Source organism: Tetranychus urticae, chromosome 3, assembly GCF_039701765.1.
Source record: "Tetranychus urticae isolate SD_2017Ah chromosome 3, NJAU_TeUrti_SD_1.0, whole genome shotgun sequence".
Lineage (NCBI taxonomy): Eukaryota > Metazoa > Arthropoda > Arachnida > Trombidiformes > Tetranychidae > Tetranychus > Tetranychus urticae.
This window is the reverse complement of record NC_142960.1, coordinates 11791895-11812180: the sequence shown is the minus strand read 5'-3', so window position 1 is coordinate 11812180 and position 20286 is coordinate 11791895. Positions and strand designations below refer to the sequence as shown.

General features: G+C 33.4%; 3 protein-coding genes across 3 annotated transcripts in view; 2 read left to right on the top strand and 1 right to left on the bottom strand.

Moving 5' to 3' along the window:
- The first annotated feature begins 7 nt into the window (after positions 1-7).
- LOC107359843 (endoplasmic reticulum transmembrane helix translocase) lies at positions 8-5928 on the top strand. The gene is made up of 13 exons (XM_015926424.3): positions 8-418; positions 734-1553; positions 1627-1947; positions 2013-2141; positions 2216-2550; positions 2644-2880; positions 2955-3060; positions 3137-3336; positions 3807-4242; positions 4321-4517; positions 4593-4847; positions 5089-5232; positions 5436-5928. Exons 1-13 carry the CDS (start codon positions 155-157, stop codon positions 5541-5543), a joined length of 3552 nt encoding a protein of 1183 aa, XP_015781910.1. The 5' UTR covers positions 8-154; the 3' UTR covers positions 5544-5928.
- Positions 5929-9225: 3297 nt separating this feature from the next.
- On the top strand, positions 9226-10923 carry LOC107360057 (uncharacterized). Its single transcript, XM_015926677.3, has 2 exons — positions 9226-9560; positions 9749-10923. The coding sequence occupies exons 1-2, from the start codon at positions 9455-9457 to the stop codon at positions 10231-10233; spliced, it is 591 nt and encodes a 196-aa protein (XP_015782163.2). The 5' UTR covers positions 9226-9454; the 3' UTR covers positions 10234-10923.
- Positions 10924-11307: 384 nt separating this feature from the next.
- The window catches only part of LOC107359455 (5-hydroxytryptamine receptor-like), a 39281-nt gene continuing 30302 nt past the window's right edge, over positions 11308-20286 (bottom strand). Inside the window, exon 2 of the mRNA XM_089268976.1 lies at positions 11308-12076. Coding sequence (XP_089125102.1) covers positions 11393-12076 — 684 coding nt within the window. The 3' untranslated portion in view covers positions 11308-11392. The remainder of the gene's footprint in view (positions 12077-20286) is intronic.

Sequence of the window (20286 nt, the reverse complement as noted above, 5' to 3'; positions counted from 1 at the left end):
TTCTGATGAGGAACACATTTAGAGGAGCAAACCTTAATTTAATTTAAATTACATGAAAAGGGTAGAATCAATTTTATTTAGTGACATCAATAATTTTGCTAATTATTAAATTTGCTGTTGGTGTTTTCCAGCATTTTGCTGATTATAGATACCCATGGCCAAACTGCGGGACAGTGTTGATGAATTGGTATCTGATGTAACCTGTTACAAGCCACTTCCTCTACTTCTTCATTCTTACCTGGGACCTTTTTTGTGTATATATTTTGCTCTAATCAATCTTTGGCTATTTAAGTATTCTGCTGAGGAATCTCAAGAAATCTGGTTTATCTCGGTGGCTGGTGCAGTTATTTTTCAAATTCTTACTTATCTTTTTTGTCACTGGTCAGTTGATGTAAACTGTTTTCTCGCGTACAGTAAGGTGAGTCTCCGTTTTTTCAGCTTTCTGACTCGAAAACGTGAAATAACTGAAACAAGAGAGTAAAGCTAAGCTTAAAGATATTTGTTCTAACCATTTAATTCATTAGACTCTCCCTGTATGTTTGCTTAAGTGCTTGTTGTACGATGCATTGAGTCGATGTTCACTAATCTTAAGTTATTTGTCAAATATGTGAATTTGAGCAAACCACTCTATCCTCTGCCTATTTCAGTTTTTTTCATTTCATTCCTTATGAGACAATCATCTTGTTTAAATCTATTTGCTCCCAGTTTCTAAATCGTTCTTATTATTTTCTAGGTTTCTCATCCATCCATAGGACTTTTTGCAAAAGTTGTTCCCACTCCTAACAACGGATCAACAGAATTGGTGCGATTATGCCGGTCAAAAATTTCAGACGATGGTCAAGAAGTTTTATGGTTTAGATTTCAAAAGACAAAATACATTTTCAACGAAAGACTCGAAAAATTTGAAGTTCTCAAATTTCCTGTAAATTTGAATTTGTCGTTCTATCTGGATTGGAAAGGTCATCAAGAAGAAAATGATCTTGCTCTTGCTGAGAAACATTATGGTAAAAATGATCTGGAAATGGTTGTCCCAGAATTTATGGAACTTTTCAAAGAGAGAGCAACAGCCCCGTTCTTTGTTTTCCAAGTTTTCTGTGTTGCTCTTTGGTGTCTTGATGAATTTTGGTACTACTCCTTGTTCACTCTTTTTATGCTCATCGCGTTTGAATGTGTTCTTGTCCAACAACAACTTCGAAATCTTTCGGAAATCCGTAAAATGGGTAACAAACCTTACCCAATTCAGGTTTACCGTAATAGAAGGTGGAGAGCGATCCCAAGTGATGAATTAGTTCCCGGTGATATTGTGTCAGTTAATCGATCACAAAATGATAATCTTGTACCCTGTGATCTTTTGCTGCTTCGAGGTTCATGTATTGTCGATGAATCTATGTTAACTGGTGAATCTGTACCTCAAATGAAGGAACCAATCGAAAATGTGAATGAACTCAACCGTCCTCTTGATGTAGACGCAGATGGTCGACTTCATATTCTTTATGGAGGTACAAAAGTGGTTCAAAATACTCCACCTGTTAAATCTACGACTGGAATAAAAGGTAAAGAGCTTTAAACTTTTTCTTAGTGAATTTCGATTCCTAATTTCTAAATGTTACTTCTTTATTTTCTCAGCTTCTGATGGTGGATGTACTGCTTACGTATTGAGAACAAGTTTCAACACTTCTCAAGGAAAACTACTTCGTACTATTCTATTCGGTGTAAAACGTATCACGGCCAATAATTTGGAAACATTCGCTTTTATTTTGTTTTTGCTGGTTTTCGCTATCGCTGCTTCGGGTTATGTTTGGGTTAAAGGAACTGAAGATCCTAAACGCAATCGTTACAAACTTTTCCTTGAATGTACTCTCATCTTAACGTCTGTTGTTCCACCAGAGCTTCCAATAGAGTTGTCACTTGCAGTTAATACATCACTTTTATCTCTCTCCAAATTATGTAAGTCCTGTTACCTACTTTGATATTGTATTTTTCTAACTAATCTTTTTCTTGTTTATTCAAAGTTATTTATTGCACTGAACCTTTTCGCATTCCATTTGCTGGTAAAGTTGAAATTTGCTGCTTTGATAAAACTGGAACTTTGACAAGTGATGATCTCGTAGTTGAAGGTGTCACTGGCATTAAAGGACAAGGTATGTTTATTTATATTGAAATTTTAATCACACGTATACTAATTGCTAATGTAATGCTTGATTTTATTTATTAGAGAAACCATCTTCCAATATTATACCTGTTATTGATGCACCGATCGAGACAATTCAAGTGCTGGCCACTTGTCATTCTTTGGTTCAATTAGATGATGGTTTAGTTGGGGATCCCCTTGAAAAATCCATTTTATCTGCAATCGAATGGAACTTGACCAAAGGAGAAGCAGTTATACCCAAAAAGGGCAAACATCCTGCTATCAAAATTTTCCACAGATTTCATTTTTCATCTAGTCTTAAAAGAATGTCTGTAATAGCCGGTTACACTCCGCCTGGATCTTCTGGGACCAATTATTTAGCATTAACGAAAGGAGCACCTGAAGTTCTCCGTAATATGGTAAGTTTTAATTTCATTTCAATGTTTTACAATAAAGCTAAAATTATCTGCGATTTTAATTTATTTCTATCTTGTATCTTATTATATATTTAGTTCACCAAAATCCCCGAAAACTACGATGAAATATACATTTCTATGTCTAAAAAAGGGGCTCGTATCTTATCACTTGGTCGTCGTGAAATTGGAAATCTATCTCATCAAGAATTACGTGACTTGTCTCGAGAAGATATTGAAAAGAATTTAGAATTTGTTGGATTCATTGTGATTTCTTGTCCTCTCAAAAAAGATTCAAAAGCTGTGATAAAAGAAATTATAGATTCAAGTCACTATGTGAGTTAGTTTAACAAAATCGTTTAACAAAGCTCTTTATTTTAATCAACTGACTTTCATTTTATCTTACATAGGTCATGATGATTACTGGAGATGGACCTTTAACTGCCTGTCACGTAGCTAGAGAACTCTTGTTCTGTAGGAACGAAGACACTTTAATCTTGACATCTTCCGAAAACGGTAACAATTAATATCCTCTATTCAAACGTGAAATTTGAAAATTTAATTTCTTTTATCGTGTTCATTTTATAACTAGGAGCTGCATGGCATTGGAAAGCTATCCATACTGAATCAGAGTACGAATGTATTCCAGATCTGAGACAAGATTTTTACCTTGACTACGATTTATGCCTTACTGGCGATGGAATGAACTATCTTCTTGAAAATCATGCTAAATTTCTTTACAAAATTCTCCCTCGTATTGTTGTATGGGCCCGTGTTACTCCTAAACAAAAGGTAAAATTTTGAATCTACTTTGTTCATTCAATTTTCGTGATTGTTCTATAGCCTAGAGTTAAGGGGTTCAGCACCAAAATAAAATGTCTTGAGTTCAAGACTTGGTGACTGAGATAAACGTCATCTCCACCAAATCAGCCCAAACATCGGGATTATCTCAAAAAAACTCCAAACAATCCACATATGCTCTCTACTTAGTAGAAGATGCTAAAGGTGAAAGGTTCGCCGGTTCTGCATCTAACTTGAGATCTCAAAACCATGGGGTTAGTGTAAAAACTGGAAAAAAACCTTCACCACTTTTTTCAGATTTCTTTCATAAACTGTTTGTTAGCAAATTCAGGCTTTAATTATTGTTCAACTATTAATCATTTTTACTCTAGCTTGGTTTTTCTTTTAATTCTTTTTTCTATTTTTCTCATATATCCTATTTTTCTGAATTCTGATCTTTTCTTTATTTTTGTTTGTTGCAGGAATTTGTGATAACTTCCCTTAAAAGTTTAGGATACACAACCTTAATGTGTGGTGATGGAACTAATGATGTTGGTGCTTTGAAACATGCTGATGTTGGAGTTGCATTATTAACTCACGCTCCATTGACACCAAATGACTTCAAGCCTCGTAAACCGATTGATCCAGCTGCCTTAGGATCAAGTTTGATGAATGCAAATGATCCAAACTTGCGGAACCGCGCCAACCGTCGCATAGGACCCAACGATAGATCAACTGCAGTTGGAAATAGTCCTCGACAACAACCCTTAACTCGTGCTGAAAAATATGCTGAAATGCAGCGAAATTTGCAGAAAATGTTACAAGAAATGGATGAGCAAGATAAAGCTCAGATTGTAAAATTAGGTGATGCTAGTATTGCCGCACCTTTCACTTCCAAATTGTCTTCGATTCAATGTGGTAAGTATTATAAGTAAATGGTTTTGTTTAATTTCAGATTTTGGTTTTACATCATTTTAATGTCTTTTTTCTTAACAGTTTGCCATATAGTCAAACAAGGACGATGTACTCTTGTAACAACACTACAAATGTTCAAAATATTGGCTTTGAATGCGCTCATTTTGGCTTACAGTCACAGCGTACTTTACCTAGACGGCATCAAATTCAGTGATGGTCAAGCTACGTTGCAAGGTTTTCTTTTGGCTGGTTGCTTCCTTTTTATATCTCGCTCTAAGGTAATTATTCGTTCTGAAAGCAAATTGATGAAAGTAATTTTGATGAATAATAATGATGATCTTTTCTATTTACAGCCATTGACAGTGCTTTCTAAGACGAGACCTCTAGCTAATATTTTCAATATTTACACCATATCAACTGTAATGTTGCAATTTGCTATTCACTTTTGTACTCTCATCTACTTGGTTAGAGAGGCTAAAGCTAGATCACCTCCGAGAAATGATGAATTCACCAATCTTGATGCTGAATTCCAACCATCATTGCTTAACAGCACAGTGTATATAATTTCTGTTGCTTTGCAAGTATCAACATTTGCGGTTAATTATAAGGTAATTTTTGAATAAAAATCAACCTTTTCGACTACAATACATTAGATTACACCCCGTATCCCGACTGTTCCCCCAAAAGTACAAAGAACAAAACTTTGATTAATTTACTGTATGATATCGAAAAGATTTTTAATTCACGCAAAGGACAAAAGTTTTAACGATTCAAAAACAGATATCTAACTGTTACGCCTTTTATAAATGAAAATTTCTAAATATTTAATTTCTCTTAATTCTATTTCAGGGCCATCCTTTTATGGAAAGTTTGAAAGAAAACAAACCGCTTATGTACAGCATATTTGGCTCTATAACAGCTGTAATTGCTCTTGTTACAGGTTATTTTCCTGACCTGGCTCAACAATTTGCCATCGTTGAGTTCCCTCTTGAGGTGAGTTAAAATGAAAAATGTTGCGACCAACACTTTCCCATTGGAATTGATCAGCTTTCCAAAAAAATTATATTTGTCATTAAGCCATTTTTAATTGAAAAACAATTTTGGAAAGTTGTCGGTTTCAATCGGCAATTGTTTTGAATCGTGTCGATTATTAGCGTATAATTAATATATCTTTTCTTTTCAAATGTCATTTCCAGTTTCAATGGGTCGTTCTCTCGATATTAGGTGCTGATCTAGCATTGGCTTTTGCAATTGATAGGATTTGTGAATTTTTATTTGGAAAAGGAAGATTGAGAAAAATGTAAATCTCCAAACTAGAGAAGATTTTATTTATTATTGATATACAATTCATACTATATTTGTACTGGTGGTCAAAATTGCTGATGCTTGGCTCACAGCTGTGGGATTCAAAATGTCTCAAGAAATTTATGCCCTTTTGGTCTATCTTGAGGCAATCTAAGGTTAATGTAAAAATATATTTAGTGACTATACAAAGGAATGCGATTTCCCGATCAAATATCTATCGAGAGCAAACAAAATCTGTCTTATAATCCCTGTGATCTGATGTTTATCCAAGTCATCCTCATCTCGATGAACATAATATTCTGACAGTTTTGTTTTTTTAACAAACAATGAAAAAGAAAAAAATTAAATTTTATTAAATTAAATCTGATCAATTTTCATTTTCAAGATCAAAGAAAGTCCAGATTGATTTCATGTTATGAATCGTACCTACAATTGTAATTCAACTATCCATATTGTCCATGAACTAGACTTACTAGAGCTAGACTTAATCCTCTGTTTGATTGGTAGCGTGAACCAACTTCCTTCTTCAAACAAGTGTTTTCCTCTAAATTTTCATTTCTCCCTAGTTAATAGTGGTTAAAATTGTCGACTTTTGATACGTCTAGATCAGTTGTTTTATCTATTAATAGATTGGTGATTATACATCATCTACGCGTTTTATGTTTATTACTTTGAGTTTGCTCCCATTATCACAATTGCCATTTCTACTCTATTTACTCTCCCATTTTATGTTACTAGATTGTTTTGAGCATTTCGAGAAATTTTATATTCCTCTTCGTTATGGGAACAAATGGTTTGTAGCTTTTTTGCAGAATGAGAAACATTCATAAGTTACCGCCTAAACCAGTTTTTTGTTTTTGTCCTCTCGGTCAACCTATGAGCAACCCTTTCCAATGACTGTTTCACATATGTTTTTAACCGCCATGTTTGTAATCGTCAAGTTTTATTGCATGTGATAGCCTTGTGTGCCTGTGTTAATACCAAAATGGATAAAGATTCAGATTCTCCGCCTGGTCAGGTCAAATCGAGAGGAAACAAATTGTCGAGGAAAAGACTGACTCCAAACAGAGACTATCTAAGAAGCGTGAAGAGAATTACAAGACATACTGGCGACAGAGGATTGGCTGATAGGGAACAAACAATCGATCTTGTTAAGTTGATGATGCGAGTTAATGATTCACCCTCCAAATTTAAACTGTTAAAGATTCTTGCCAACACTAATCGTGTTGAATATTTAAAGCTATTCTTAGACAATAATGGACTAAAAATTTTATACCTTTGGATGGTTAGATGTAAAGAGACTGATTTTTATCTTAAAATTGCTATTCTCAAGATTTTGACCGGATTACCAGTATCCAGTAAAACTGCCTTAAAGACTGCTAGAGTATGGGATTTGGTTGAAAAATGGGCAAAATTAAAGAAGGGAAATGAACCTGATGATATTCAAGTAGTGTATGTTGATAAAGGCAATGGTTTGTCCAACAAAGCATGCACTTCATCTCGTTCTTGTGTTGGAAATACGGATTTGCCTGAAATTGTGGAATTGGAAGATAATTGTGACAAACAAAAGACTAACCAAACTAAAGACATTAACCAAAATGAGATCAGTAAGAATTGTGAGGAAAACGTCAAAAGTATTACCTTAGATTCAGACTGCGATGAAATAACCGAAATAGGAAGTCAAGTGCAAACCAATGACCGATCTGGAATGATTTCAGAGGATTTTGTCCAAGATGTTATCAAGAAAATGGCAATGATACTCAAAGAGAGAAAGTTGTCGCAAAGTTCCAGCCAATCAGAAATTAATCTGGAGTCATCAACACAAAATAATACCACTCATCGTGATAAGAAATCAGCCATTGAACCATCGAGAATTACAAGCTCATCAGTAGACACTTCATCTAATTACCATAAGCCTTTGAATTATTCGGTTACTAAAAAAGTAGACAATGAATCAAAATCTAAGGATAAAATCCAGGATTGTGCCATAATCGATTGCAGCTCCAAACGAAAAAATTGGACTGCTGCAGATGTTAGCATTTTAGCTTTGCAATTACTCAAGCAATGGAAAGATTTAAAGGAAGTTTTCAAAATACCAAAAATTAAACCTGTTGAAATTGAAAAGAATGATAAGAAAACCGAAGAAGTTAAAGATTCTTCAAAAGCTGATGCAGCTAAAGATTCTTCTACGACTTCTAGCAATGTCGATAAAAACAAGGATAAAAAAGATAACAACCAAGGAAACAAGGAAGTTAATCAACAAAAAAGCTCTAATAAACCATCTCAAAAAGTATCTCACATATCAACGATTCATCGCAAAAGAAGTAGAGGTCGTCATCGTAATCGAAGATTAGAGAAAGTTGGAAATAGAATTCCTCAACCTGACTATAGGTACCAATTCGCACCACAAGAATACCTGGGATTGTACCAACAAAGGAATGTAAATTATGAATATTATCCAAGTCATTTCTACGCTAACCAGTTGCCAATGCAAATGGCTCCCATGAATTATTATTACTAACTACTTACTGTTTTAACTTATGCCTTATGTTGTATTGTTCATAAAATCATTCAACAACTCTGCCTCATCGAAATACATTTTACATTTGCTAAATTATCTATTTTATCTAGGAATTCTAGATTCAGTAGACCCATTGCAATAGCCAAAGATGTCTTAATTGTTGAAAAACTTGCACGCTAATTTAATTGTAACAGTAAATTTACTGCAAAAATATTTCTAGCATTTTAATAAAAAATGCTAAGCTGCATACTTTTACCATTTCACTCACTTTAGTAATATAATTTAATGAGCAAATAGTCATTTTTGCATTGAATGTAAAGTTAGCTGACTAACTTACAAATTATTGTTATTGTTAGTATCCATTTCGTATCTTCAATCCCTTGGATGCTTCAAGATGATCGTCAATGCGATCAATTGTTCCATCAATCCAAAGCATTTACTTGACAAGTTGTGAGTTATGTTAAAAGTGAATGAGGCCAGACAATTGACTTCAATTGATCAGAATTGGGCAGAAACAAAATCAGACTGATTGTTTCTTGTTATTGTAAGCACCTGAAAATTATTGTGAGCTCATCAAATGAATTAAACCTGATATTTGTAATTAGCCGTCTAAAAATTACTGTTAAAGAATGTTTACACTAACTGATAAAAAACTTCTTCAAATTTTAAAAGCAATTACAAGCCTGGTCCTGATTTGAATTGTCAATTAGAGCCGAAACTTTAACAATAGGCTTATTCGTCAGTTGATTCAAAATTAGGTTGAATGAATAATACGGTGAAACAATTTGAAACAATACAAAAACTATCAAAACCTCAGGATGAGTGTAAGTTCAATATATCAATGTTATTGGCTAAGACATCGATAGTATTGCTCAACGAATACTAAAGCAACACTTAAATAAAATAATTTGATTGTTGTCTTTAGATATACAACAATTGACTTTTAAATTTTTCGTTGAAAGATTAAATTAAATGATAAAGGTGAACTAGTTCGGGCTAAATTTTGCTAATAGAAAGCATTTCATCTTGGACTTGTTACCAAATTACCTTTACCCGCCAAATCATCTTTGACTTTTTGCTTCTCATCCCTTTCTTTTCCTCTGTCTACAAAAATCTTCGCTTAGCTCTGCAATCCACTGTCATCTGTCTATTTTCCTTTCTAGGTATCTTGGCAGATTAATCTCAGCCAATAATTTCTAAATTGCTGTTGTTTCAGTTTTGATCATGAACGTTTTTATCCTTTCCTTTTATAATCTTGATTAATTTGAATCTCTGATTTTTCACCATTGTGACAACGTGTCTTAAGCTTATTCAAGAATCATCTTTTTGACTTTAAATTATTATTACTCAAATATTACCTTCAATCTTTGATCTCATCCATCTATAAACATGACAATTGGACTTAATTTAAGCTTCAAATTACCCCTTTTTTTCATTTTAATTGGCGTTGGTACTGCTGTATATTATGATGTTGTTAATCATGGAAGCTTCCAAAGTAAGTATCAATTCAATTGACCTTTATGATTACTAGATGACAGATGACCTCAGCATTTTAAGGTACATGTACATGTGACAATAATGTCCATTTGCGTACTGTTGGTAGAAGGATTTTCAATATTTCGTTATATAAGATTTTATTATATTTTAATCATTTTTTGCTGTCCTTAATGCTATACCTTTCAGAATCTGTCACTGGTAAATGGATGAAAGATAGTGGAATCCTTGGCATTTATCAAACGATCAATAAGGAGATGTCAACCAAATTACCAGTTTACACTGCCAGCGTGTACAAGCTCATGAATGCTGATAAAATCAAAGAGGGCATAGTATCTGGTTATCGACACCTGGCAAAGCTTTTAGAACCAGTTTCTGCATGGGTTTACAAGAACTTTCCATTGAGATTAGAATATACAAATGAAGTTGTCATCCCAATGATCGTCAACAGTGTCTCAAAATTCACCTCTGGAGTAGGCAGCTATCTTGCTGTTGGTCAAGAAAATTTCAAGGATTTGTCAATCAACTTAGGAGCATGGATAAATGAAAATCTTAATTTAGATGGTGTATCCTTCCAAAAGATTCAAGGAACCTTCGCCGATGGTGTGCATAGAATTCAATCGACCATGATTGACGCATTCAACTGGGCTCACCAACAGCTTGTCGGATATTAAGGCATCCATTCAATATTTTATACAAATTTCTGAATATATATATTATATATGGATATTTATGTCTATGTACTCTGTATATTTATTAGGACTTTAGTGTTAATAGGAGAGAAGACATGAAATTAAGTCAACCTTGTTGCTCCCAATTTCTTCCTTTAAATTTTTGCCATAACATTCATTCAAGTCAACTTAATTTCTTAGTTATGAAATCAATTTAACCAATCCTTAATCTTAATGGGTTATACTCTTCACTACAATTCAGTTATCTGTATTTTAATATGAATTACAACAAAATTATGCACACAAACCACCAAGGATTCCATCAACCAATTCCACTCTTTTACTTTGAAAAATTTATAATTGTCAGTTAACTTTAAATCAATTTTTCATCAACACCAATTATTGTTTTCCAGCGAACAAAGCAAAGAAATGACTCAAGCCATGAACGATTCACCGCTTATATCCAACAGAATCATCAATGATAAACACGCACGGAGTCAAAATGAATGTGAAGGCTCAAGCTTATTATTTATGAAGTCAAGTCATCTTTAAGTCCAAACATTTTTTTTCATTTTTATAATCAATTGTTGACAAAAAAACAAAAGGCAAATAATTACCAATAATTGTCAATACTCAAATTGATCTCTGTTTGCTTATCTAACAGTCAAATAAAATCATTTCCAAAACAATTAAGATTTGAATCAAGCTGACCAATGTACCAATTTTACAGTCAAAAATGGAGATTGAACCATCAAATTTTTGAAATCCTCAACACATTGAAATTCAATTCCAAAACAAATCTCAAAAATTCATTTATATTATAAATTGTGAACTTGTACAATAATAACAATCGCTTTGATGACTATAAATGATAATATTCAACCTGATTTCAAAGACTGATTTCGAAGCCTTGTTTGTGTCATTTAAAAATTTATTTTCGACCAAACATTGATATCACTATTCAATGGCTACTCAACTTTCAAGTATTTTGGATTTTAAAGCTTCACTTGTAGAATTGCTTCTTTCAATTTATCAATTAATTGTCAAATACATAATCATTTAGATTGACTAATTAGGAACAGAGTGATAATAATATATTTATTTTTACTGATGATTTACAAAAGAGCACGTAAAGATGAAGTTGACATTTGATCAACAATAGTCACACATTACAAGAAGCTCTTGAATTGGATTGGCGACCTAAAAGGATTCGTTGGAAAGCAGTTCTAAACTCGGGGCTAAAAATTGTGTAAATTATTGGGTTAAGAGTTGAATTGGTGAATCCAAGCCATGAAAATATACTCTGAACCATTTTCGGTGGGGAACAAGAGTCACCACAGATGGGCCGAATTAAAGCGAGAATAAAAAAGGGTAACCAACAAATGACGAAAACTCCAGTAATAATGGCCAAAGTTTTAGCCGCTTTACGTTCCCGTTTAGCTTCCAGAGACTCTTTCGGTCCAGCATTACTCGCCACTTGACAGTAAGCCTTAGAATGGCCTGAAGAAGGATTAGTTGATCGTAAAATGAGTGAACTTTTATTTGAACCATAATCCAGCTTAACATCAACAGATCTAATTATCTCTTCACTTTGTATGCTCTCATTATAAACACTGTTTGACGCTGAATCAGGAGTATTTTCATTTGCAACAGCATTGGTACCATCATGAGAGGTTATTGTATTGTAATTACGATTACACTCCATGTTGGGTGAATTGTTGATACTATTAATTGAATCCATTTCTTTACAACGAGTTGAATCATTTTTTGCCAAAGAAGCATTTGCATGGCGAAGATTCGATGTCATGTTTCGACCTGGCTTGTGACGGATCCTTTTCTTTGCGACCTGCAAAAAGATAAAAAAAGAAACAGTTTAATGAAAAGTTCATTTTCAGTTGGGTGGCTCCATCTAGACTTGAGTCCATCCGAGAAATAGAAGTTTATTTTTTGATTAAATTTTCATTTTCAATTCACTTCGCAATCGACGTGCTAGTCACGGTGCTGACAAGTGCGGTCGCTCAAATAAAAACAGTCTTGCTGTCCACTCAGTAGCTCATGAACTATTGTTTATGGCTAGTTTGTTGGCTAGTTGAGATCGTTTCGACCGGTCAATAGAGTCAATGTTTTGAATATTTTTTTCGATTTTCATTTTATGTTCTGAGTTAAGACGGTCTCGATAATCATGTCATTGATAAGAGCCCCGTGACATTATACACGCAAATACGGCAATCTGTTAATATTTTGCAGTCAACTTGTACTGTTTTCCTTGTCAACTTATGCTTTTCAATTGAAAGAAGGTTAGAGAAGGTGTAAAAAATTTTACTGATGACAGTTGATATTAATCGACTTCATGTTGTAAAATATTGTTGCAATAAATTTCAATTTTTTGTGAGCTTCCATCAACAGCTGGAATTCAAAGTTTCATGCTTTGAAAGTGAAAAAACTGATCTATTGAAATTTGATTAATGATGGTCAAAATGGAAATTCAATTGTGAGAAAAAATGTTCTGTTCATCAATACACATCAAATTATTTGTCACCAAAAACCGGACTGTTTCTGATCCAGGAAACACTATGAAAGTAACCACAGTATTTACTGATTATGAAAAAAAATGATGAGAAATTTTCCCTTTCAAATTCGTCAGAATTTTAAAGAAAAATTGTTTATTGAAGAAAAAGTGGAGTGAAAAAAATTTGCAAGTCAGAGTAATGAATTACTCCTGAAGGAGTAGTCCTCCTCTTCATAGCAAAATACATAATTTGAATTGATGATGAATTATATCAATTTATAATTCAAGTATAAACAATTATCGAATTTTTCGTTAAAAAATCAAAGAACTTGAAAGTATAAACTGATAACAGCAAAACAAGGTGATTTAATTGGAATGATTAAACTCAGTTGGTCAAAACTGGAGGGGAGATGCTTACCACTAACGAGTTATTTGGCGGTCATTATTGTCATTACAATATTAAATATCAATGATAGACCATTTCTTCGTATCATTTTTAAGCATCAGAAAACAACTATTTCCAACTAGACACCAAGGATCGGCATTCGCTGTCAATATTGGTTTCATTAATTTTCCAGATAAAGAAACTCACGTTCAAAAGATAACACAAGTCCATATTCAAGTTGAATCGTTGACGGGAATATTGCGGAAAGCCAAAAACTTAATTTAGTTTTCCACTTTTTAAATAAAGCTTGTTGAATCCAATAGAATTGTTTATTAACCAATGATAACACATTATAATCGAGTTTATTTGAAACAGCATACTCGGCTATTTTCATTAACAGTTCATTGGGTAAAGAAGAAATATTGGACATTTTAATTAATTGAGTGTAGGTTGGAAACAAAAAACTAAACTGTTTGTATCAAAATTAATGATGGTAATAAATATTATCTACTATGAATAAGAAATAATAAAGTCAATCGCAGCTGGTTTTACCATACAGAATATCAATATATAAACCGAGTTGAACGTTTAGAAGTTTATATTTATAATTGAAGTAAATTAGTTAAAATTATTATGGCTCACTCGTCGATTCACCCAATAACACCGTGTTCTTGTAAATATAAAATAATTAACACTCAATGTTCAATTTGTGAAAAATTGTATTTTGTTGTTGATTTATCAGTGGCTAATAAACTATCATCTGACAATTATCAATCGCCAACAGTTTCACAAATCCCTGTCATCACAAGTCAATCTAATGTACTGAATAAAGGGGAAACTACCAACGCTACAAATAAAATGATGCCTAACCAACCTACGGCAAACCTTGGATTTGGTACAAGATATGATTGTTTTTTTTCTGTCCATTCAACTACGAACGATATCTACATTTCAAACAGCTTTTTCTGGTGAAAAAAAATATTGCAGGAGGTGCTCCGTTGGATAGTATATTTTACAGTTTACCAGCTCCTAGGGATTACAAAATGTTAAAATATCTGTATCGAGGTTCAAATTGCGCTCCTCCGCACGAACAATCTGCCGGTTTCCGTAAAATAGCAATACTAAACGAATGGATAGTAGATTATGTCGATGGAAGTTGGCTTATAAAGTACGATTATATTACTGATTTAAACAAATTGAACCTAACATAACCAAATATGAGTTTAAATATTGCGATGGTAAAAAAAATTGGATCATACCTAAAATTGTAGCAAAACATTATTTAGTTTTATGAACAATAAATTTTATGAACTGATATAAGTGTGACATGTTAATTGTTTACTGCAGTTTCATCTAAAGGTGGCTGGTTTTTTTTCGTTTTAATTTTAAATAACGATAAATTATAATTGAAAAGGGAATCTTTGAACGTTTCACTGAATATGGCCGGTTTAGCGAAATCATTTTCAACTTCACCAATAAACGGTATGCTTTTGATGGCATCTTGGAATTCACTTTCATCCAGAATTTTTTCATCGAGAGCCTTTAACGCTTCAATTAAGCAAAATTGAAATGCTGCTAAAAGTTCAGGTGTTAACTTGTAGTTTAGCACTTTGAACGGAGATATACCGTTAGCAGCATAAGTCAAGATGTAATGGTAAAAATAGAAACGAATTAGTTTTGAAAATAACAAAACTAATGGTCGTGTGATTGTTACATTTAAATTGGATTTTCCTGTGTAACCAAATTTTTTGTTTAGCTGTGAAAGATTAGCCATTATTGTCAGTACATTCGTGTCGTTGGGTTTGTTGTACTGCAATCCTACTGAAAGTGATGAAAATGTACAGAAACTGTACGCAAATCTATCTACGAAGTACAATATTCGACTGCCAACTGTGGATCGAGCATTTTTATCTGTAAACGTGCTCCCATATACACCTTCAATAAAGGTCTTCGATAATTCCTTTAACCCATCCAAAGAAAACTTATTCGAAGGGATTTGCGAAAAATAGTCCAAATGTGTCACAAATTGGTTCATCATGGTCCAACATTTTACCCTGGTATGCGGAACCATATAATGGTGACAATTTGCTTGCTGGAATATGTTGTACCAAATCCAAATAGCGTCTCTTTTTTCATCAAAAGATAGTTTAGATTCATTTATGAAACGGTGAATAGTCGTAAACCTTTCTTTGATGCTCAACATATCGATGTAAGTAAAATCGGTATTGTTGAATAAGCATGAATTTTTAAATTCGAAATAAAATGCATCAAATTCATCTTTATTTTCGGTGGATATTGGCATATTCTTAAAATCTTTAGCAGCTTGCTGGAGTAAGATTTTGAGGTTTTTATTTTGTGTTTGTGTTAACTCCATATGTAACACGTCTTGCGTGGAAAGCTCCCAATAACAATATGTAAGCATTTCCAATTCGCCCAAATAGAAAAAGGGCTCATACGCTTTTGTTGTCTCTTTTGCGGATTTTTCTTTCATTTTAAACATCTTCAAACAAAATGGCTTATATTGTACAGGAACATATCCTAAAGCCAATCTAAATTCGATCAAGTCATCGCTAGTGTTGGTGGTATAATGTTTAAAATCAGCGTAATGAATTTTATTACGGAACATATCGGTCACACGATTGATCCAAAAATTTGTCGTTGGGTTTCCTGAAACTTCATTTAGTGTGTAGATCTTGTTAGGATCCACACTAAATGGATATTTTATACGTGAGTCTTTCTGCCATTCATATTTCTCTAAATTTGAGTCGAATATCAAATTTAGTTTTTTAACTGTCTTTTTACCAGGTGGTCTTGGCTTGATATCAATTTTTCTGAATTTTACATATTTGGGTTTAATTTTTTTGTAGGATGTTCCAGGTTCTCTGTTATCTTTGAAAATATATGGATCGAATGTATTTTTATCCAGGAGATAGGTGATTTCTCTATCAGCATCATCATCGATTAACCCATCATTGAATTGATCGTCATACTCATCATCTGTTGCATTTTCATCAATAGTATCCGATTCGGCTCGAATCGATTCAAGATGCGAAGTGCCTTTTTTGATACGTTCCTCACGTTTTTTGTTGCTATCGCTATCATTATCATTATTATCATTATTGTTACCACCATTATCACCATCATCACCATCATCACCATCATCACCATCATCATCATCATCATCATTATCATTACGATCAATATCCGAATTGTTTGCTTTTTTTCTTTGTATTTTTTGAATATGTTTGAAAGCTCGCTTTCTTTTTTTGGAAAGCGAGTTGATGGAAGTTTCTGTATCTTTTTGAGTATCTTCTTCCATTCTAAATTTATATGGATCATCATCCTCTGTCGGCGGTGTATCAAACACTGATGATGAATTTTGGCGATTTTCGGTTTCTATTGCAACAGAGGTTACAATAGATTCTAAAATATCAATAGAAGAAGCTTTCTTACTTGAATTTGTTGCTGATACTGTTGATGTTGAATTTGTTTGATTGATGGTATACGGATTTGGCATTGTGTAAACTGTTTTACCAACTCATTTTCATGATAAGTTTTCAACTCGCTACCTGCCAGTCATTATTCCACAAGTGACTTCAACAACTAAATGTATCAATTCTGATGTTTTAAATGCTTTCATCTGTCACCATTTCTTGAAGATAGCAAGCAAAACTATTTGGTTGAACTATAATATTGAAACCATTGAATATATCTGCAATAAGCACCGGAACATTTAGGGTCATTTTCACTTGTAGATCGAGGGGCAATGGTGACAACAGTTAAACTGTCAGTTTCAAGAGAAAGGCGATTGAATGGGTCATGATGCAGTCGGAACTCTTTCTGTTTAACCGCTTTGCAAAATTTGAGGAAATCGATCATTTGTTGATCCAATTTAAAAATGTGATAAATCTGTGCACCATGATTGATTATTTTGAGATGGACAATAATTTGATTTACGACTGTGCTGCTTATTTTCATGATAAGTTCAACTCGCTACCTGCCAGTCATTATGTTGGTTATTGACTGGGCACAGTTGAACCGTCAGTTTCAAGAGATGGAACTAGATGAGCATCATTAGATGATGTTGGTTATTGAGAAGCCGAGAAAGGCGATTGAATGGGTCATGATGGAGTCGGAACTCTTTCTGTTTAACCACTTGGCAAAATTCGTTCAATTGAAGTTGCCCGAAGGATTCGGTTTTTAACAATTTGCTTATTAGGTTGCATAGTTGGAATTGAAAATAACAATAACAATATCATGATGTATTGCAGCAAGTCTTACTTAATAAGTTTGAGCGTTATGTATCACGAGTAGTAGTAAAACTACACAATCTCACACTACTACACAGTCTAACCCTTCGATTATAAGTAACTTCTATCTTTACTTCAAAGTAAATTGATGACATGGTATCATTGCAATCAATTAATCCGGAAAATTAAATCCTGTCAATTTGCGTGCTTGAGGCAGCATATGCGGAAGCAAGGGCTCGACGGTTTATCATCTCTTATTACATGTGATGAATTGATGTAGATTTTATCCTTTTTTTACACTTGCTGTCACCTGTGGTCAAATGATAATTCAGCAATGTAAATGATATAAACAATCTAATTACAATGCATGTTTGCATAATCAATCGGATGATCCTGTATAGCAAGATTTGAAAAATTACCGGATTCCACACTTGGACTGGAAGAAAACTTCTAAAGTTTTTGAGTATATACAGGGCATTTCAGCTATTTTGTCCGATGTTAAACGCTAATTACTCAGCTAGTGGATCATCTAGGGAGATAATATTTTATTTATGGAAGTTTCTCAGGTACTTGTTTGCTATATTTCAAGGGCAAGGTCATTGAAGGTCATTTTTCGGAAATCGCTACTAATCATGTTAGAGGTCGATACGAGTTCTAAAAATAATTTTTGAAGTCAGAAAGTTTCATTGACAGTTGTTCTTCTGTAATGACCAGGTCAAAAGTTATCGGCACATGAAGTTCTCAACATCATTAATGAATTTTTCTTTTTTTGTTATTTAGCGTTTTTTAAGCTTTGCAAGACTTCTTTCGCTCGAAAATCGAAAAAAGTCTTTACAAAACATAAGTTGTTTTGCGAATTGAATGATAGCGTCAAACTTCAGCTGTTGTTTCTATCGGAAATGTTAATGTTCGTGTTTATTTCTCTTGGTGACTGCGAGTGATATTAAATTTAATTTCTGAGCGAGAATGTGTGGAAAGAAGTCTTGATGAGCTAAAAAAACCCTAAATTAAGCAAAAAAGAAGAATTCATTAATGATGTTGATAAATTCATATGCCGATAACTTTTGATCTGGTCATAACAGAAGGTCAAAACTTTGTCAATGAAACTTTAAGACTTCAAAAATTATGTTTTGACCTTCCATTGACTTCTAACATGATCAGCAGCGATTTCAGAAAAATGACCTCCAATGACCTTGCCCTTGAAATATAGCAAACAAGTACCTGAGAAAGTTCCATAAATAAAAGGTTAACTCCCTAGATGATCTACGTGCTGAGAAATTAGGGTTCAACATCGGACAAAATAGCTGAAATGCCCTGTATTTTATCACATTCGTTTCAACAGAAATGAATAATTTTTAACCTTGGTAAAAACTGAAGCTTATGATTCCTAGAAGACATGAACGATGAATGCATTTTAAACTTAATTTTAATCTCAATACAGATTTTCAAAAACACATTCAAGGTAATCTATTATTAGTTTGATGATTGAAAAGGTATACGAGGCAATCGGGTTTAAGTACTCATTTTTGGAATTTTTTTTTGTGAGCTTAACCTTGTACTTCAGATTAAAAACTCAATTACGTTGCAATTTTCTTTCTCCCAATGAATTTATTCTGTAGTCGTTGTTATTCAATTGCTTCACCGATTTTCAAAGCTACATTAGGTTCAGTTGGTTTTGATTCTGCGAGAATTCGATATTTCCAGTTGGAAAGTCAGCAATGATAAAGACAAGAATCGAGGTTAACCACCTGAAGAAATTTATTTTAGAGTGGAGTGTCTTTATCGCGATGTATTATTACTCAAGGAGGCGTGATAGATCCTGATTATACTGGAAAAATCAATTAATAAATATTGTAGCTAAACTCGAGATGATAAAAGATACATGTTAGATGATGCAGTCAGCACTTTAGCTTTCGGTCACTACCCTGTCAATTAAACTCTTGATTAAAGGTGATTGAATTGAAAATTCACCGTTGTTTCAACCAAATTAATTCAATGCATTTTTTATTATTTAGATTTTAATACTTTTTCTTTCTTTTCCTCACAGATGAAAAAATACAACACTAAAGTTAAAATGGCACAAAAAAAGCCAAAAAGGCAGGCAGATAGCGTATGTGCTTGGTAGTTAAGAGGAAACCAATCGAATACGAAGCGACTGAGAAAATAGTAAAAACATGCTGGTTAGATGGTTGGGAAGGTAAAAAACAAACTAAAGCAAAGTTCAAAGCAAACTAAAGATCGTCAATGGACGTTATGATCGGGGGGATTGGAACGATGTGAATGATGAATATCAATCAGTGGATGTAAATGTGACACATTGCATGTTACTTTACAAAAATTATATCATGACAAATAGCTAATACTTGACTAGTTTTGAGCGAAATCAGCTCGCTAGCTAAGTGACTGTAACATAAACTAACGATATGCAACCGTTACTCAATCAACTATAATAAATGTTGTAAAGTTAAGCCTGAAGGCATGAGTTGGCTTAACTATGATGATGCTAATAAGGATTGATAGCTAGCTAGGGTTTATCTTCAATAGAGTGCTCAACAGTATATACAGAGAAAATGCATCGTATCTTCAGTCAAGACAAGGTATATAAGTTATTCCTAACTTACTTGTCTTGATGCCTCAGCTTGAACATAAATAAATGTTATAACTCTTAACATTAAAGTCTCTGATATTATCTTACACTCAGCTAGTGCAAAATCTGTTCGTCTTGCTCTAGACAGCCTAACACAATACAATTCAATACTCTAATAACACCATGAGTTAACTTTGAAAGTAGTAGAGAAATGTGGCTTCTGGGACGTTTTGATTTCTGGCACAGGGGCACTTATATGATTATGAAATTATGTTTATCAGCTGTAGTAGTTTGCGCTTCCTCAACGCTTCTTGTAACTGTTTAT